Source organism: Lytechinus variegatus, chromosome 10 (assembly GCF_018143015.1).
Source record: "Lytechinus variegatus isolate NC3 chromosome 10, Lvar_3.0, whole genome shotgun sequence".
NCBI classification, from domain to species: Eukaryota; Metazoa; Echinodermata; class Echinoidea; order Temnopleuroida; family Toxopneustidae; genus Lytechinus; species Lytechinus variegatus.
The window spans coordinates 15079531-15098261 of NC_054749.1; the positions used below are offsets into that span (position 1 = coordinate 15079531).

The following is an 18731-nucleotide window of genomic DNA, read 5'->3' on the forward strand; positions in this document are numbered from 1 at the left end:
GTAAACGAAGCATCCTTGCCTTATACATGTACCTTCGAACATTCACAATGAAGAGTTTATTTCCCCTTCTTTTCTCATGACACAAGTTGACAGGTCTTTGAGGTAGCAGAGCAGGAGCAAGGTGTACATAGTTGTGTACCATTCTTAAGTGATCCTGAAGACAGTGTGGCAGTGGCATCACCTGAGCATCCTCGCCACATTTGAACATACATTATTACACTCAAAAGACATTATTTTTTTCCTCTTCTTGATAGGCCTTTGAGGTAGCTGAGCGGGAGCGAGGCACGCCCACCCTACTTGATCCTCAAGGCATCTTTTTGATGGCATCACCTGATAAAAGAAGCATTCTCACCTTGTACCTTTGAAGATACAGTATCACAATATCTTTTCCTTCTCTTCTCTTGACAGGCCTCTGAGGTAGCTGAGAATGAGCTAGGCATGCCACTTTTACCAGCCTTACCTCAACCAGAAGACCTGGTATCAGTGGCATCATCTGCTAAACAAAGTATCCTCTCTGTATACCTTTGCAAAAACTTTGTCACAGTGATCATGAAGACATAGATTTCTCCTTGACAGGCCTTTGAGATAGCAAAGCAGGAACTGGGCATGCACGCCTTTCTACATGTAGATCCTGAAGACATGGTGTTGATGGCATCTCTGATAACTGTGCATCCTAACTGTATACCTTTGCAAAAACTGTGTCACAATGAGGACATTATATTTTTATTCTTGACAAGCCTTTGAGGTAGTGGAATGGGAGCTAGGTATACCAGCTTTACTTAATCTTGAAGACATGGTGTCGATGGTATCACCTGATGAACTGAGCATCCTCACTGAAAAGCTTACAAAAACTGTGTCACAACGATGACACTATCTTTTCCTTCTGTTATCTTGACAGGCCTTTGAGGAAACAGAGCTGGAGCTGGGCATGCAGCCTAACTTGATCCCAAAGACATGGTGATGATAGTGTCTCTTGATAAACAAAGTATCCTCACTCTATCCCATTGCAAAACTTTGTCACAGTGACCATGAAGACATTATCTTTTTCTCCTTGACAGGTCTTTGAGGTAGCAGAAGCTATAATGCCTTTAATACCAGCCTTTGATCCTGAGGGCATGGTGTTAATAGCATCACCTGATAAACTGAGTATCCTCACTTCAAAGCTTTATGAACATAAAACTTTTTCACAATGATGACAATATCTTTTCATTCTGTTTTCTCGATAGGCCTTTGAGGTAGCAGAACGGGAGCTGGGCATACCAGCCTTACTTGATCCTGAAGACATGGTGTCGATGGCATCACCTGATAAACTGAGCATCCTGACCTATCTATCACAGTACTACAACTTCTTCAAGGATAAGAAATCGGGTAAGCTCTACCTTTATAAATGATACCTTGGATTATAAAATTAACACAGATCCAATGAATGCTGGCTTCTGTTTTTTTTTAGACAAATGGTCCTACTATGTATTTTTTTAGATTATTATGTTTATTACAAAACCTTGCCAGTTACTGTAAATGTGAGGAAAAAAATTGTCAACCTTTCCAGTTCACAGAATATGGGAAATACATGTTATGTTCTGGTCCCATATATTCAGTCCATTCTGGTTCTTCAGCCATAGACCGGAATAGAACATGGATATTTCTTATTATTCTGTGTGAAAAAGTTGCATGCATGGATTTTATCTCTTCAATCTATGTTCAAGAAACATTGAATGTAAGGAATATTGTAATGAGGTAAATTCAAATTATCTCTTCAACAAATTGACCAATCTGGTTCATGAAGTCTAGGGGCCACTTAAATGGGTAATGACTAATGACTGGTAGTTTTTGTCCATAGATAATCAACAAATAAATTAGTCACCAATCTCTTGGATGGCTACTTTTTGCATTTGACAGTTTAACAAACATAATTCAACCTTGGTTCTAGGATGTCCATGTACAATGTACATGTAAATATTGAATTGTTCTTTTATCAATTGATCAGTACTTCCTACAGTGTATATTAGCTATCTCACAACTTCTTCTGGCATTCAGATACGTACATCATGTAAAGTGTGGTTATTTTTTATTGGAATACTTTGTTTAAGAAAATGAATGTGTGAATGGATTTGCATCTATTTTACACAAAAAGATAGATCAACACCTTTCAGCGGCAAAGCAACAGATGTGAAACTGCAAATTTATAATGTGCTTGTTAATCTGTTAATATCTTATTGATAGGTTTATAGCACTTTGTTATTAAACATACATGTTGGTAGATCATTTACAAGAAGCCAAAATGTTTTACCCCAGGTAGTATTATTCCAGACATTTAGAGAGAAAGAGAGAGAGAGAGAGAGAGAGCACATGTTTGTGGAGGAAGTCTTTGAACTTCAATTGTGGTGGTGTCATGGAAAGGCCCACAATGCCTGTTGCAAAAAGTATAATAGTAAGTTTGTCATCTATTGGTAACTTCAATGGTAACAGTGCTAATCAGCCAATCAGAATCAAGAATTTCATGGAAGTTACCATTGGATGGCAGAGTTCATTTTACCTGTTGTGCAACAGGGCCCAGAGCTGTTTTTTCTTTGGTCATAATTGATTCCATAGAATAATCTTTAGACACATTTGCTGATTTTTCGTTTGTTTTTCCTGTTTGATTTCATGTCCATTAAATGAAAACCAAACTTTCTGATATCAAATGGATGGCCATCTTGGCAGAATTTTTCCCTTCAGTATTAGAACATCGATTACCATACTTCATGTGTCATTTTAATATAGTGCTTTGCTGCCCTCTTTGGTCTTGCTTTGGTTATGTTGTCGGCCCCAGTCTCGTTGCTGTGTATTCCTTCATCAGGGAAATATACTGACTACTACTAGTTAATGGGCATTAAATACAATGTATGTGCACTTTTGTGGATTCATGCAATATATGAAAATATTGACTGATTTTTTACAACAGTGATTATAGACTGTCTGAACGTGGGAAGTTTATACATGATTATTATGAATCACCCCGGACTCAGTCCCTAATGAACCGATCACTGTCAGCACTGACATCCACCGACGTCCACGTAAATCCCTTTTCCTTATTTTGACCTAGACTAAGATTTGAGTTAGACCAATCTATCCTTACCCAATTGCCCAAGGGTTTAAAAGCGCCCCCTCTTAATTAATTCATTGGAAGATCTCCAAAGTTGATTCCCAAATTCTGGTAATATGTTGATGTTCGATCAATAGTGGATGACTTGCATGGTCCAGGTGTATTTATGGCTTAGTGATTGTCCTCGTTAATTTTGCTCACTTAAAATGATCTACATGTATTCAAGTTTCCTCTCATGCCGAGCTCACCAAAATGCTTCAGGAAATTTAGTCATAATAAAAAATAAAATGTTGTAGGCGAAAATGAAGTATTGACATTTGGAGGGGATCAAATAATGTCTCCAAACTCCTGTACTCCAAAGTACTTCAAAATAAAAGCATCACACCTTTTGTTTTTCTTTGTCCTGGTTCTTTCTTTATGTGAAACTTTTTACCATGATGTCACTTTGTCAATTTCTTGAGATAATAATCTTCAGATGTGTCGAGTGTTTCATCAACATCTTTTGTCTGGTATTTGTTATCTGCTGAGAAGCAAAAGTGTCCGTCTGTTGCTGTGGCAACTGTCAAATAATGACAGTTCATCAGTGCTGACAACTTTCATAAAATGGTCCATAGGGAAGTGTTTCATGAAAGGATTTGTCTGGAATTTTTATCCAGCAAGTTCTTTTTTATCCAAATAAAAACATTTACCATAATATTAACAGTGGTTCTTGGGCAGTCAAAATCGAGGAAAGTTGTCAGGTCTTACAACTTATGAAAAAATAATATGTTGTTGACTCAGTACATAATAATTGAAATTAGTTTCGGGCAGTCAAAATCGAGGAAAATTGTTTGGTCTTACAACTTCTGAGAATAAAGAATGTTGATGATATGCTCCCTAGATCTACAATAATGTACAATGTAGAACCCCCCCCCTTAGAATATTTATCACTTTTGAAATGATCTACGCAGTTCCTGTAAAGAGGTGGCAATCGATTGAAGATGTTCTCTAGGGTGTCACCTGGAGGAAATGAGTAATAATCACTCCCTGGTCTTTTCTTTGTGTAGACCAAACAAGGGATCCTGGACCCCTGGAACATGAAGCTTAGAAATGGATCATTGGGTTGAATCCTATGACTTATTGCATTGAAGATTAAAATGCACAATCAATCGTAAAATCAGCCTTTTGATAATTGCTAAAAGCTTAATTTGTTAGGGGGCAGTTTCACTAGCTATTCGTAAGTTAAGAGCGACTTTAAGAATGACTGGCGAACCTTTCTTTCGCGTTAATCCATCGCCAATGAACATACCATGCACAACAAGAAAGGATCGCCAGTCGTTCTGAAAGTCGCTCTTAACATACGATCAGCTTTATGAAATACCCAACAAGATTGATTTTCATAATACGCTCCCAAGGACTACTCCCATACCACAATATCTTTCTCTAGACCAGGGGGCCGTTTCATAAAGCTGTTCGTAAGATAAGAGCGACTTTAAGAACGACTGGTGATCCTTTCTTAACTCGCTCTTAACTTATGAACAGCTTTATGAAACGGCCCCCAGGGCCCATATCATAACTGATAATATTGAATTGCAAAGGACCGCTCTGATTGGTTCCTGCTAGTGTTTGAATAAATAAAATGATCTTGATTGGTCAATGGCATTCAGTTATTGATTGCAACTTGCAAACCTGTTTGTCATGGATATCCTTTTCATACTGTAGGAGCTGTTATTTTCGCGGATTTCGCGAATTGCCGATCGGCCGCGAATTTAACAACAGGCGAAAATATTGACACATTTCTTACTCAGCGCCAATTCCCCCAACAGCAAAGCTTTGCTATTGAAAACATCCTACATATTGAGAAAATGGAGATATGCACCTCTATATGTACAAAAAATAGGCTTAGAAAGTACAGTTAGTGATTCAAAAAGTTAGCTATAATTTCACTTTTTTTAATTTCTCAAACAAAATCAGGGCCTAAACTATTTTCTAACATTATTTTATCAATATTTATACACTCACTGTAATATTAAAATGTATTTTCCATGAAACAATTTGATTTTATTGTCATCTGATTGACTCTTTACACACGTATTGGTAGCTATTTGCATACTCATTAATATTCATAAGTCACATGACCAGAATTTTGAAGGTGAACATTCTGTTCACAAAATTCCACAATTTTGCACTTTTTACCAACTTTTTGAAAAATGAATCGAATCAAACACAAATTCCAAAGATTGCTTAACCCTATAGATCCTGTGGCATGATGAATTTTTAGATCTAAAGGTTAAAAAAAGTGAAATTTAAGCCACTTTTTCCACAATTTGTAACTGTTTTTACAGGGACATATTTATGTACAAAAGACATATCAGCATAGTGACTTTGAGAAGTGTAGATTTGCACATGAATTGCACTAGTTTTGCTTCTTTGAAATGCTGTGGAAATGTATCATACATCTTCCGATCGCGAATTTAACAACCCGTACGCGAAAATAACAGCTTTTACAGTACATTACAATGTAGTTACAGAACTGCTGAAAATGGTTGATTTCAAGTTCAGTCCAGAAGTGCTGCAGTTAATTCATGTAGTGCGCCCATCCTAGAATGAAGTGATTCTTTAAGGGTAACCACTGTACCCCATCAGAGAGGAAGCAACCATCCAGACACTTCCTCTGAAGCAAGTGTCTCCTGGGGGTTAGCTGATACCATTCTAAAGTTTCTTCACCCTTCCACAGGGTTAGTTTGTGGAACATGAGAAATATTTGATCTACACATTATGATTTTCAAAATGATTACACAGTTAGTTAAAAACTTACTGTAATTTATTCCAACCTCGTATTGTAGTGACCATTATTAGTTTTCATTAATTGATTCTAACATTTTCAGTTTATCAGGTTTTGCATCCTCATTGTGTATTTTTTTTATTTTTCTAAATAAGGCCCTACAGACACTGATCTGTTGAATTTACCTACAGCATATCAAAAGCTCTCTGTATTCTGCAAGCCAAAATATTACATATCAAATGTCTAGAGGGCAGCACACTGAATCCTTGCTCTCTCTCTCTCTTTCTTACTCTCTGACATTTCTTTTTATCCCTGGTTTTGGAAATGTCTCGAGATTAAGAAATTGTTTCCTCCTCCCATAAAAACCCAGGATGAGGCCATCAGAAATGGAACAAGTCATTTATTACCCCTTATGATGAAAGTGCTGCAAATTCGCATTTCGTCAAAAACATGGACCTACTACTTCCATGGTTGAAACAAATAGATTAGAAGTTCTTTTTCTTGTTATGACATTGGAAAGATCAAATTAGTTTTGTGAGTTTTTAAAAGTTCAGAAATTGAGGCTTGCACATGAAGTTCTTTAATCACTTGACTTTGCCTGGCCTTAAACCCAAGTGCGTGTGTGTGCCAATATTTTGAAATGTCATTAATTGTATTATCTTGTTAATCTAGATCAAATGCGTTTTTGTCTTGCCCTTCTGAGTCAGATTGTAAACAGAAAATTATCTCATAGACAATCAGATTTGTATAATGTACAGAATGAACAAAACAAGTTATGACATCTTGCATTGGATTTGTTTATGATGATGCTTATCAATAACTTTGTTGGGAATCAAGTGCATTACTATGATCGGGTGAAAGGGAGGCGGGGGATATAATGAGTAAAACCAGGGGAGCGTTTCATCAATATTTTCATCCGACAAGTTGTCAGATCTGACATCTTTCCATGATTTTGATTGGCTGAAAGGCACTGTTCCTATGGTAACTGTCGGATAAAATGGGACTTGTCGGATAAAACGTCCGACAAGTCCTTTCATGAAACGCCCCCCTGAAGTTTTGCTTAGTGCTTGTCGAGATGTGGTTTATATTACCAGGATTCTCAAAGGGCATATCCACCCCAACACAAAGTTGACTTGGATGGAAAAGAAAAAAAAATCAAACAAATATAATGCTGAAAATTTCATCAAAATTGGATGTCAAATAAGAAAGTTATGACTTTTTTCTTCCTAGTTGGTATGCAAATACATGTAAGGGAATTTATAACGTCACAATTCTTATTTTTTCATTATGTAAAATATAAAATAACTTTTTCCTTATATCATGATGTAAAATAAGGTTTCATCCCTCCTATAAAATGAGGGATCACCAGAGGCTTCCGTATTGTTAAATATGAAAATTATCTGTCAAGTTATAGGGCCTAATCTTTTACGATGCTAATGCCATGTGACTGACTTGAAACTTTTGCTACATTTCTGATAATATGGTGTTTGTTGATGCAAATGATGTGAAGATGTGTACACATACAGTACATGAGGAATACGGCATGTAATATCCCTACAATATGGATGATGGTCAACCATAAACAAGTTATGAAATTCCTTAAGATAAATTTGGACATCAGCTTTGCTCAGGAATGTACATTGTTTATAGTGTTTGTAAGGAGTTTTTGGCTAAAAGTCTACTCTTCAGGGCCCGTCTTACAAAGAGTTACGATTGATCCCATCAACGTCACCTATATATGGAAGTCCATCAATGTCATATTTTTTATCTTCCGAAAATTTGCACAATATGCTTTGTGAACAAAGAGAAGCACACTGGATTATCAAGAAAGTTGTTTCTGCTAGCCAGGTCAGGTGAAAACCAGGGGCCATTTTATGAAGATTTACAACTGTTGTAACTTTACCATTATGGCAACTACCATGGCAACCTTGATTCTGATTGGCTGCTGAGACCTGCTACCATGGTTGTTGCCATGATGGCAAAGTTGCAACAGTTATGAAACGGGCCCCAGGCTCTATCCTCTATGCATCAGGGACTCAGGGTCATTGAGGCCATTCTCATTACGCTTTCTAAAACTAGTTTACTGGAAGCCGATTCAGGAAACCAGTTTGGAAGGTCGCTTTGCTAGCGTTCCCACTTGATCACACGAAAGTGGATTTCAAAATCACTTCACGTAAAGCGCTCTTGTTGCTATGGAAATGCTCTCAGTGGGGTGACACGTTTTGCGTGAAATTTCAAAACCGCAGCATGGTAATTCTACACCCGTCGTGTGGAGTAGCGCGCTCAAAATGTGCGAAGATCGCTCTCTGAGGAACGGTTGTGTCCTCACGCAAAAACCAGTTTAACGAGGCAAAGCGATCTACATCGCGAGGTGGTTTTCCAAACTGGTTTAGAAGATCGCTTCCAAGACCGCTTCGACCGTTCTCATTACACGTTAAACTAGTTTCCAGTAAACTAGTTTTAGGAACGTAGTGAGAACAGCCTCATTGATGTCACAAACCCTGTAGAAGACTGGTAGGGAACGCGAGTGCCTGCGGATGATGTCTTTGACTTCTGAGAGTGTTCCGTGAAGCATCTTGTCAGTAATTTTTGTTGACAAATATGCTCTGAGCCAATCAGGTACAAGGATTTCAGTAGCTTATATCAGTTTGGAGTTCAAATCACTGACTATTTGTTTTCATGGAATGCTTCCCTGTGCAGCTCTTGGTGTGATCTTTGTGATGCCTTGGCAGCTGTTGATTCTTGATTGACTAGTAAGTACTGGCTTATAATGCAAAGCAGAATTAACTGTTGTATCGTTTCTCTGAAAGCAATTCCAGCTCGTAAGAAAAATATTTACACGTAGGTTGTCAGGAAATACTGTGCGACTTCCACGAGGAAGTGACCTCGGAGAGGGGGTATTACTGATCAAACCAGCCTATACCCCTTGTAACCAGGGCAATGCGAGCCCACTCATGCTGATGTAATGCAAAGCGTATTGAGTCACCTGACTCGGTATTAGCAACAGCATTGCTCAGTACCGAGCATCGGAGGGGAGGGGGAATTCAAAATCTAGTTCAAATGCTATCTCTTCCCCTGATGGTGTTGCAGCTTTACGAGGAAAGAGGGGTTCTATTTGGAAATCGTAAGCAAGGACATTGTCAAAGTGGATTGATAAGGGTTAATAAAAGCTTCGGGACTGATGGACTACGCACCACCCTATGCTAGAGTTTGAAACTTGAGTTGCTTGCTGGATTCTTCTCTTCCCCTTGTTTCCTCTCATCCTGGTTATCCTCGGCTTACGCAAGCGTCTCTTGCTTTACCAACTGTTGCCAAAAGCATGACCATTACACTTCAAATGAAACAATTTATGAAAACTGTTGTGGAAATGACATTGGAAGTTCTTATTTAGCTGCTTCCTTGTTTCTTGAAGTTTGACAGGAAATACTTTGGAATTAATGGGCTAAGAAAAGCAAAACTCTGGGTCAAGTTACCGATGGAGGATCGTGACGCATTTTTATTGCTTTTTGAAGTGAGGGATGATGTGGCATATGGAGAAACCCACAGCACCACTTGCTGAGCATGTGTCGGTGAACAATCGCAAAAGAATTCTGGCAAGATAGATTATTAACGTCTGTCAACAGATGATGATTGGGAAAGTTGAAAGTTACCTGATTATCGATATTGAATGAGTCGTTGGCTTGGACCTTATAGTCATCATGAGTTTTGATGTTCATCCAAAATGGACAATACTTCAGGACAACTCCAACAACGGGTAAACAAGGGGATAGTGGATGAAATGTTTTGTGTCACTGTCCAAGCCACCAGCCTGATTTTACAGTTAAATCATGGATCCTCCTGGTTAGAGTAATATTTTTCTCTCAGGATTTAGCAAGCCATTGAAGCGATATCATCTTACTTGTGGTTCAGATATCCTGGCCTTCAATGGTCAGCTAGTTGCAGACTAGTTTGTGTGTCAAGGTGAATAAAAAAAAAGGGCTCAAGGATGGATGATGAGGAGGATTCTGCGCTTGTTTTCACAATCCGAATGGATTTGAGAAAATTGGACTTAAGAAGACTCTTTGGTGAGTAGGGGCACCAACCTTTCCCATTATATAATTGATTCTGAATATTGTTCACCAGTGGGACTTTCGAGGCACCTCTGAGTGCCCCCTCCCCCAAACAAGTGTATGACAAATGGAAATAATTGAGAATACTGTGAACCAGTGCCTATTTGGAGGAGGGCAGTGGGTGATTGGAGGGGGGCGGCAGATGGGACAAGGGGACACCTATTACATGTACATGTCCCTTTTAAGTGCCCCCTCCCCCAATAAATATTTGACAAATGGAAAGAACTTGAAATGTAATTTCCATTCAAGTATCAAAGATTGTTTCTCAATATGAAGCCGTTGGATTGTGCAAGTGTAGTATAAAGTGGAAAGCATTAGCAATATTTTCATTAAATATGAGTTTGTCTCGTTCATAATAGTGAGATTGCCTTCTCAATTTCCCTCCATCCCCCCTCCTTCCCTGCTCTTTACCCTGTAATTTTTGTCCACTCCCCCTCCCTCTCAAACAGCATTTTTCATTTATTTTTTTTTACCTGCATGTATGGGTATATCAGTAGTTTAATACTCAGCAATTTTTTTAAAGTTAATTGAATGAAACTGACACCCACATTGCCGGGCCATGTTTTGTTTTTGCTAACCATGCGATCATCTCGGTTTACTCATAATATTGCTTTGGATACGTTATCCAATAATAGGATTATAAGCTTAATCCCATGGTGTGGACTTTGCATGGATGTCATATGATTATAATCTCAATATTTTTTTACACTGTGCACTGCGGAATGAAATATCAATAATTGTAATTAACTTCCAACAAAGAGAGGATTGAGAGATTAATATTTTTCATTGGTGCAGTGTACATAAAGCTCGGGGGGGGGGGGGCTTTTCCATTGAAGAGTGGATACCATGCGTGATAAAAAAAACATGTAAACAGGATCTCTTTTTCAAGATAGGGTATTTTACAGATGAACGTAATAAAGTGGTCAAAAACACTAAAATAATGAAAAAGGGGTATATTTTGCTAAGAAAACTATGTGTTTATGGTCCAATTTGCGAGGATATAAAAAGACTAAAATATCTTTTTGCCCTAACACTATGTAAAGCTGAATTCAGCGATCATGCCCGTGACATAACAATTTATTGTTGTACTTTTTTAGGGGGTCAATTCAGGGAATACTTGTCAAGGGTACCGATTTGTTTCCAATTCTTGTCAATAGTAGGGTTTCACACGCCAATACTTGTTAAGGGGTGCATTTTCAGAACATGGAAAATGCAAAGTAGAGTGCTTTTCGAAACACCATGGCCACGAATGGTATCCACTCGTCAATGGAAGTGGCCCCAGGACATAAAGTGTAGGCCTACATATGGATGATATGGATCACTCAAAAGAAATATACAATATTTATATGATACTGTGAATTATACTTCTCAAAGCTGTGTATTTACTGCATGTTTTAGCCATGAGAAGTTCAAGACTACCCTTTGCAGTCTAATTTTTATGGCTAAATAATCACAAGTCAAGTTGAAGCACAATTGAGAGTTTTTACCATTTCTGATTTAATACACTCGCTGTTTGATGTTTTTATACAACTCAGTTTATAAACTGAATCTTAAAGGAGTTGTTTAAACAGTTTAAACAAGTGTTTTAAAAATCTTAAACGACACAGTTCTTAATTCTCAATTAACTAAGCATGGTTTAAACTGTTTAAAGGTCAAGTCCACATCAGGAAGATGTTGATTTGAATCATTAGAGAAAAATCAGATGAGCACAATGCTGAAAAATATTTCATCAAAATTGGATGTAAAATAAGAAAGTTATGACATTTCAAAGTTTCGCTTATTTTTAACAAAATAGTTATATGAACGAGCCAGTTACATCCAAATGAGAGAGTCGATGATGTCACTCACTATTTCTTTTTTTTTTTTTGAATTATACAATATTTCAATTTCTACGAATTTGGCAATTAGGACCTCCTTGCCTGAAGCACAAAATGTTAATTAATGGAAGTCCACGTATTCAGGGAGGAATGAAACTTTATTTCACATGACAATGACGAGAAAATCAAAATATTTCATATAATAAAATACAAAAGAAATAGTGAGTGAGTGATGTCATCAGTTCCCTCATTTGCATACCGACCGAGAAGTGCACTGTTTTGTGAAATGAAGCGAAAATTTAAAATGTCATAACTTTCTTATTTTACATCCGATTTTGATGAAATTTTCAGTGTTATGCTTGTTGAATTTTTCTCTTTTTATTCAAATCAAGTTTTTGTCAGTTGGTACATATTATAACTTTTAGGGTTTTTAAATATTGGTTAAAAAAGCTCTACCTATAATTTTTGTAATATGAATGTATTGCATGTTTACAGGTGGTCCGCCTCCTGTGGCTCCCATCAATGAATCTACCAAGTGTAAGTCATTCATGAATGAAAATATCACGTTAACATGGCATGTAACTCGCACCATTCTTCTTCATAACCTACTAATCACCGCAGTCAAAGCTTTAGTAACATTTGCTGAGGGGGAATATGCTGGCACTAACTTATACTAAAATTTTTAGAGAACAAGTTATGAACAACTCTCTGACTATGCTAACCGGCATATGGGCTGGCCACTATTAATCCATTGGCAATTGTTAAAAAAAATACCTTGATTATTGTTTGGTTTATAGCATTTTCTAAAAGTGACAATATGCCCCATATCAAGGGGAAATTGTCTAGTTTTCCTCATAAAATGCTCAGACGACAAATATGCATGTATATATACATGTATATGGTTTTCAACCATCAAACAATTAAACTTTTTATTGGAGATTAATTTCTATCAATTAAAGTTCATCTCTTCATTCATGATTATGTAGCATTACATATTTTTGTATCCATATTTTACGCTTATAGATCATTCTTGTCCATGTGAGTTATTCCAGGTTCGGTGTCATTGGTGTTGGTGTTTGTGTTATTGTCAAGAGTGAAAGGTGTTTGTTGATTCTAGTGCTAACATTGATTGTGGATTCATTAGACACCGTTTAAACACCATTCATATAATATGACAACACATAGCCAGATCTATGTCTTTCATCAGGATCCTGCAAGCGTAATTTCTTTGCAAATCCGCCAAATTCATAATTTTGTAAACAAAATATTGGGAAGATTGCGGTTAAATGATTAAGTGACTACGAAAGACACTGCAGGAATTTAAATACCAACTGTGCAGTTTTTGGTTTAGGTGCCTAAACCAACACTTACATGAACAGGTAGTAATTTCAATTAGCAGTGGTGTCATTTCAGGTTTGTTATGGCTAATGCTAATTTTTAACACTAGAATTTGTATTAACTCTTCACTTGCAATCCCTCATTTTATTGGTGAAAGATTGTGTATCCTGCTCAGTCATGTTATGCGAAAAAATGTGTCATTCAAAAGGGAACCTTAATCATCTTGTTAATCTGGGCTACAAAACACACTACAAATTCAAAATAAAATCATATTGCATGTAATGATAATGAAATATTGCTGTAGGATTTTGCAAATTTGTGAAAGTTGGTTATCTGTAATTCGAATGTACTGTGTAATAGCCAAACTGTCTTTATGCTATTGAAATACTTGTACATCCTGGAATCATTTAGAACTTTCATAAAATATTGAACATATTCATCCATTTATCACTATCAAATCAGTGTTGTTTTTTGTTTGTTGATGTTTTCAATGTCATTTTAATACACATACTGTATGTAGAGGTTGTAATTATAGGCACCTGTGCACACCAATCTAAAATCAGTCAGTAGTGATCAGTTAACCACTCTATTAACCAACAAATGAAAGCGCACACTATTTTTTTTTAATTGAATGAACTTTACTATTGGATAGAGCACCCTCTGCTCACGTTTGAGAGACAAATTTATTTTTTTTTACTCCTGAGACGCCCTCGAAATGCACCTTGAGCGGGCTTGTCAGGATAATGTGCTGAACAGGGCAGGAGGGTGGTCTTGCTAGATTTCCAAAGAACTTTTCCTTTACATTTTCTAACTGATACAGATTCAACAAAGAAATTATTCTTTTTGGAAAAAAAGGAAAGCAAATTAACAAGGCAACAAAAGTCAAAACTGACTAGTTTGGCGATTCAAAATAACAACAATAACATATATATCAGACCTTCACGTTTATAATATCGTGGAGCTCAATAAATCGCTCTCCTTATTTTTTTGAGGAGCTCAATTGAGCTCATCAGAATCGCTCTCCGTGAGGAGCTCAAATCAATTCATTACAATACATGTATGATAAATTGTAGATTTGTATATATGCAATACATTGTATATATGCAATAGCTGTGTTAGCTATTAATCTGTGGTGAAACTAGGCCTGGGTCATGTCTTGTCAATACGTTTACAAGATGTCATACACGCTCCTGCTAAAAAAAAAAAAAAAAAAAAAAATGCTAAAATTTCACATTTTACATCTTTAAATCCATGAAATGGCCTTCTTTTTTCCATAATTCCTTGAAATTACTTTGATTTAGTTGAAAACTATCAGAAAAATGAAGAATATTCACCACTTTCCCGACTCTGATTTGAACTCACCTCGGTAAATATTGTAGTCCCACATGTAGACTTCCATGGTGTTGCCATGAAAATCTACATATGGGACTACATGGGACTGCAATATTTACCGAGATTAAATTAAAATCAGAGTCGGGAAAGAGATGAATATCCTTCATTTTTCTGATAGATTTCAACTAAATCAAAGTAATTTCAAGGAATTATGGAAAAAAGAAGGCTATTTCATGGATTTGAAGATGTGAAATGTGAAATTTTAGGATTTTTTTTTTTTTTTTTTTTTTTGAGGAGCGCGATTTTTTGCTCTCCTTATTTTTTTAAGGAGCGCGGTAGGAGCGCCGGTGCGATCGCGCTCCTCAAATATGAAGGTCTGATATATGCAAAGATGCTTCATGTACATTCCAGAGTTCTATCACCATATAAGAAATGTCGGCCTTACAAGGATTCCATTGAAATATTTTAGTGACCTTTCTCATAAATTTGACATTTATCAAATTTCATCTGGACCCCAAAACATAAAGCATAGTGATTGAATGTGAGGCTGATTTCTATGATTAATTGCATTGATTATTATGAATGATCAGTCTTAGAAATCAGCCTTAGGATTAATTGACAAGCTCTTTGCAACAGGGCTCTGGTCTATATTCAGTTTATCATTAATTTATTGGAGCTTGATCTGCGATGTTACTGGTAAAGAAACTGGACTGAAGGAAGTCAATTCAGCGTTAAAAGAATTTATGATTTAGTCCATGACCTAATGTAAAATTACACATGACAAAATAGATAAAATTGAAGGCTTAGTCAATCTAGAACAAGGTTTTGCAACTTTGAAAACAAGATCGGTTGAAATTTGATTTGGAAATTAAGTTGAAAAAGCCCCAGTTGCGACTTCAAATAGACTTTAAACATATTGTTAGTGTAGCATTTGTGAGATTAAATGTTAAATTAGTGTCAAAATGTGATATAAAAAAAACAAGTTTCATACCTTTTATAGAAAAGAAAGAAAATAATGATATTTTAAAGTGCTACTTATTTTATACAAAACAGTGCAATTAATACCAGAAAGATGCTCATGAAGTGCTAATGATGTTTTGGTGGTGTTTTTTTTTTCCACCTCCAGTAGGTACATTACCTTTAATATCATCTATAGAAAATGTAAAGATGTAAGACCATTTCATCTTGATAAATTTAGTTCAAGTTGGATACAGATTTTTATTGGGGCAGGCTGATATTGGTTTGACATTTCCTTTCTCTTGACGACTCCACCTTCATTCTCTTTTTAGATGATGAAAATCTTTTCTGTTGTAATAGATGATCTTATGTTATCCTAGAGAAGTGTGACTCATTGTAATACCACAAAGCCATACTTAATGTATAGTCACTCTGCCAAAATTGACTCCAGACTTACAAAGCTATTGTGGTATTACGGCAATAAACCATCCATGATTTATTTCCAATTCGTCTATTATACCAATTCATCTAATGCCAATTCGTCCAATTGCCAACTCATATGGTCTGCCATCAGTTCGTCCACTCACCTTATGGTCTACTTTCATTTAGTTTTATGCCATTCCATCTAATAATCAGTTGGTCCAATAGCCATTTTTAGTCCATATACAATTTGGTCTAATTGGACTAAGTGTTAAATTGTGCATAGTGAATGAAAATGAAATGGATGTTAGACAAACTGGTTAGGATACGAAATTGTCATAGACAAAAGGGAGCAAAAAATTTGAAAGCAAAAAGCAAAATCCCACAAGCGCACAGCATTGCGCATTTAGCCAGCAGGCTTATACGCATATTGCACCTTCATTTTACTGAGCGCAATGAATTAAATCATATTGTGACGTCACCTCCTAAAGCCGTGCTACGGTACATTTTGGATGGTACGTCTTGTGTGCAATGGTACGAATGTTTGAATGCAGCCTCTCATTTGCTCGTGTACAACAAGCTAAGTAGGCATTGTACAATATTTATTCATTTTACTCAGGTACAGTACATAAGTGCAGTTGGTTGGCTGATGATTTGACACTTTGGGTGTGTGGTTAGCCTGTCAGTTCAGATTAGCTACTTATTCTAATTCTGAGTAGTTCTATAACCTTTTGCATTTAATAGTCCTGGCAATGACTGCATTAGACTGTGATGTGGACCATGTACTATCATTGATTAGTGGTGGTATACACGTAGACGATACTTTTTCTCAAGTCATTCGGTTGTTTTCCCCATTGCCATTAATAAACCAAGACAGTACAGTACACAGATTTAATTTCGGTATTTTTTTTAAAGATAAGGACAGTCGTTGCAGCAAACAATTATTTTGTGAGAAAGTCTCTTAAATCAAAATATTATACATCTAGATCTGGTACAGTAGTGTAAACTTATCTTTGTAAAATTAGCTCAAAATTGATAATTCTGATGATCACTTACACAGAAAAGCATATATGGGTCAGTGTATTAATATTGCTTCGAAAAATACCCAACATATGATGGAATTTAGTTGCTATTTCACTTATACCCCTTTCATAAACCCAATTAAAATGAATTAGGCGGCTAATAGCAGCATAATTTGGTCGTAAAATTGGAGGACAAGAGTTATCCGCATTACTCTGATGCTGCTATTATCCGCATAATAGCGGCATCGGGATAAGATTTTGAGTTTATGAACGCATTTCCAAATAATGCGGATAATTGCCATGGTGCGGTCACAAGGTCACCCTTTTCCAACACAACCGCATCGGAGGGGGCGTGTCCAGTTGTCATGGCGATTATCCGCCTTTTTCAGGACGGGCGCTCGTAAAAATAATGCGGCTTATTTTCGGAGTTTATGAACGCAATTTTTATTGAATTATCCGCATTACTCTTAGGCGGCTAATTGGAGGATAGGTTTATGAAAAGGGTATTATTTCTCAGCAATTACGCATTTTCTTCCAGAGCTATTTGGCAAAGATTATATACTTACACTTTTGTGGTGATTTCAGTGGATTTTGTTCAAACTCATTTTGAGATCATTACCACAACTGGTATTTATCTTTAACCTTGGTTTGGTTGATGAAGGGAATGCTCTCCACTGGTTTTGAGGTTGCTGCCCCCCCCCCCACACACACACATCCTGAGTGACTCCTGTTTGGAGTTTCCAACTTTGTTTGGCTTAAAGCAGACAGACATTTTGGCAAGGGGGTGTTGGAATGTTTCAACATTCATGTTCCAATCCAAGCATTATTTACCCACAATTCATCAGACTTTGCATAAATTTCATTTTATCTTTCCATGAAGACATTATTTAGATATTATAAATTTTGGCTGTTAGAGGATATTTGTTTTTTTTCAGTTTATGCTTTCAAAGTTTCGCTAGCATTTGAAAAGGAAATTACATTGTAGAATATTTTTTTTTGTTTAGAAAGATATTGTGAATATTATGAATCATGGAAAACAAAAATCATCCCTGGCTGGCTTTCAGATCAAAGAGTTAAAAGAAAATGCAAGTCATATGTCTCGACAGCCTAGTAATTACAAGAGATTAGATATTGAACAAAGCATTGTGAATCTTTAGTGAGACGCTAGCTTGATCTTGACTGGTCATTTTGCTCATTTTTTTATTCAGACTGATAATTACCCCTTTCCTACATTAATTCCTCACAGTAATCGCACTGTATTGTTGACTCTTGCCATTTTTCATATATCTGTTTGTAAATTGATACTTATTACTGGTCTAGTGGTCTTTCTGTCTCTTTATTTGTAGACTGGTAGTCTGTTTTTCTGATGACATTCTTTAGTTCCTCATGATTTTTTCTCTTTTATGAATATTCATATTGCTCTTTTAAACATATCTCTGCCTATTTTCCCCTCTCTCTCCCTCTTTCACTTTGGATTATATCAATAAGCATTCTTAAGCTACTGAAAGCCTAGCTTGCATGTGATTGGTGGATAGTAGGTTTGTGATCAAAACTCAATTACAAATCTCTTTGTGAAATAATTCCCAGCTTTGTTTGTTGATATGGGAAAAGTCTAAATTTGCGATGTTTGCATTAATTTTGAAAGGAGTTATTTACTTATACTCAATTTCATTTTACACAATACAAGATTAAGCTCTTACCAGCAGTTGAATAGTCTTGTTTCACATTCAGTAATGTTTATGATTTCACATTACATATTGATAGTGAGGGAAAATAATAGGAAGAACTATAGTGGTAATCAGAGAAGCATAGCTGAGAAATGTTTTCACGTCTATGAACTGCCAAACCTTTTATTAAAATCACCTGGTCAGTGAAACACTCATACAT

General features: G+C 36.4%; 1 protein-coding gene across 3 annotated transcripts in view; it reads left to right on the plus strand.

Moving 5' to 3' along the window:
- Positions 1–18731, plus strand: part of LOC121423361 (MICAL-like protein 1) — an 84090-nt gene that overhangs the window by 26880 nt on the left and 38479 nt on the right. The window contains exons 4-5 of one of the 3 annotated variants that reach the window (XM_041618716.1): positions 1227–1368; positions 12271–12312. In XM_041618716.1, coding sequence (XP_041474650.1) covers positions 1227–1368; positions 12271–12312 — 184 coding nt within the window. Of the gene's footprint in view, positions 1–1226; positions 1369–9224; positions 9914–12270; positions 12313–18731 lie in introns of those variants that run through there. The other 2 variants (XM_041618717.1, XM_041618718.1) reach the window with 2 other exon arrangements.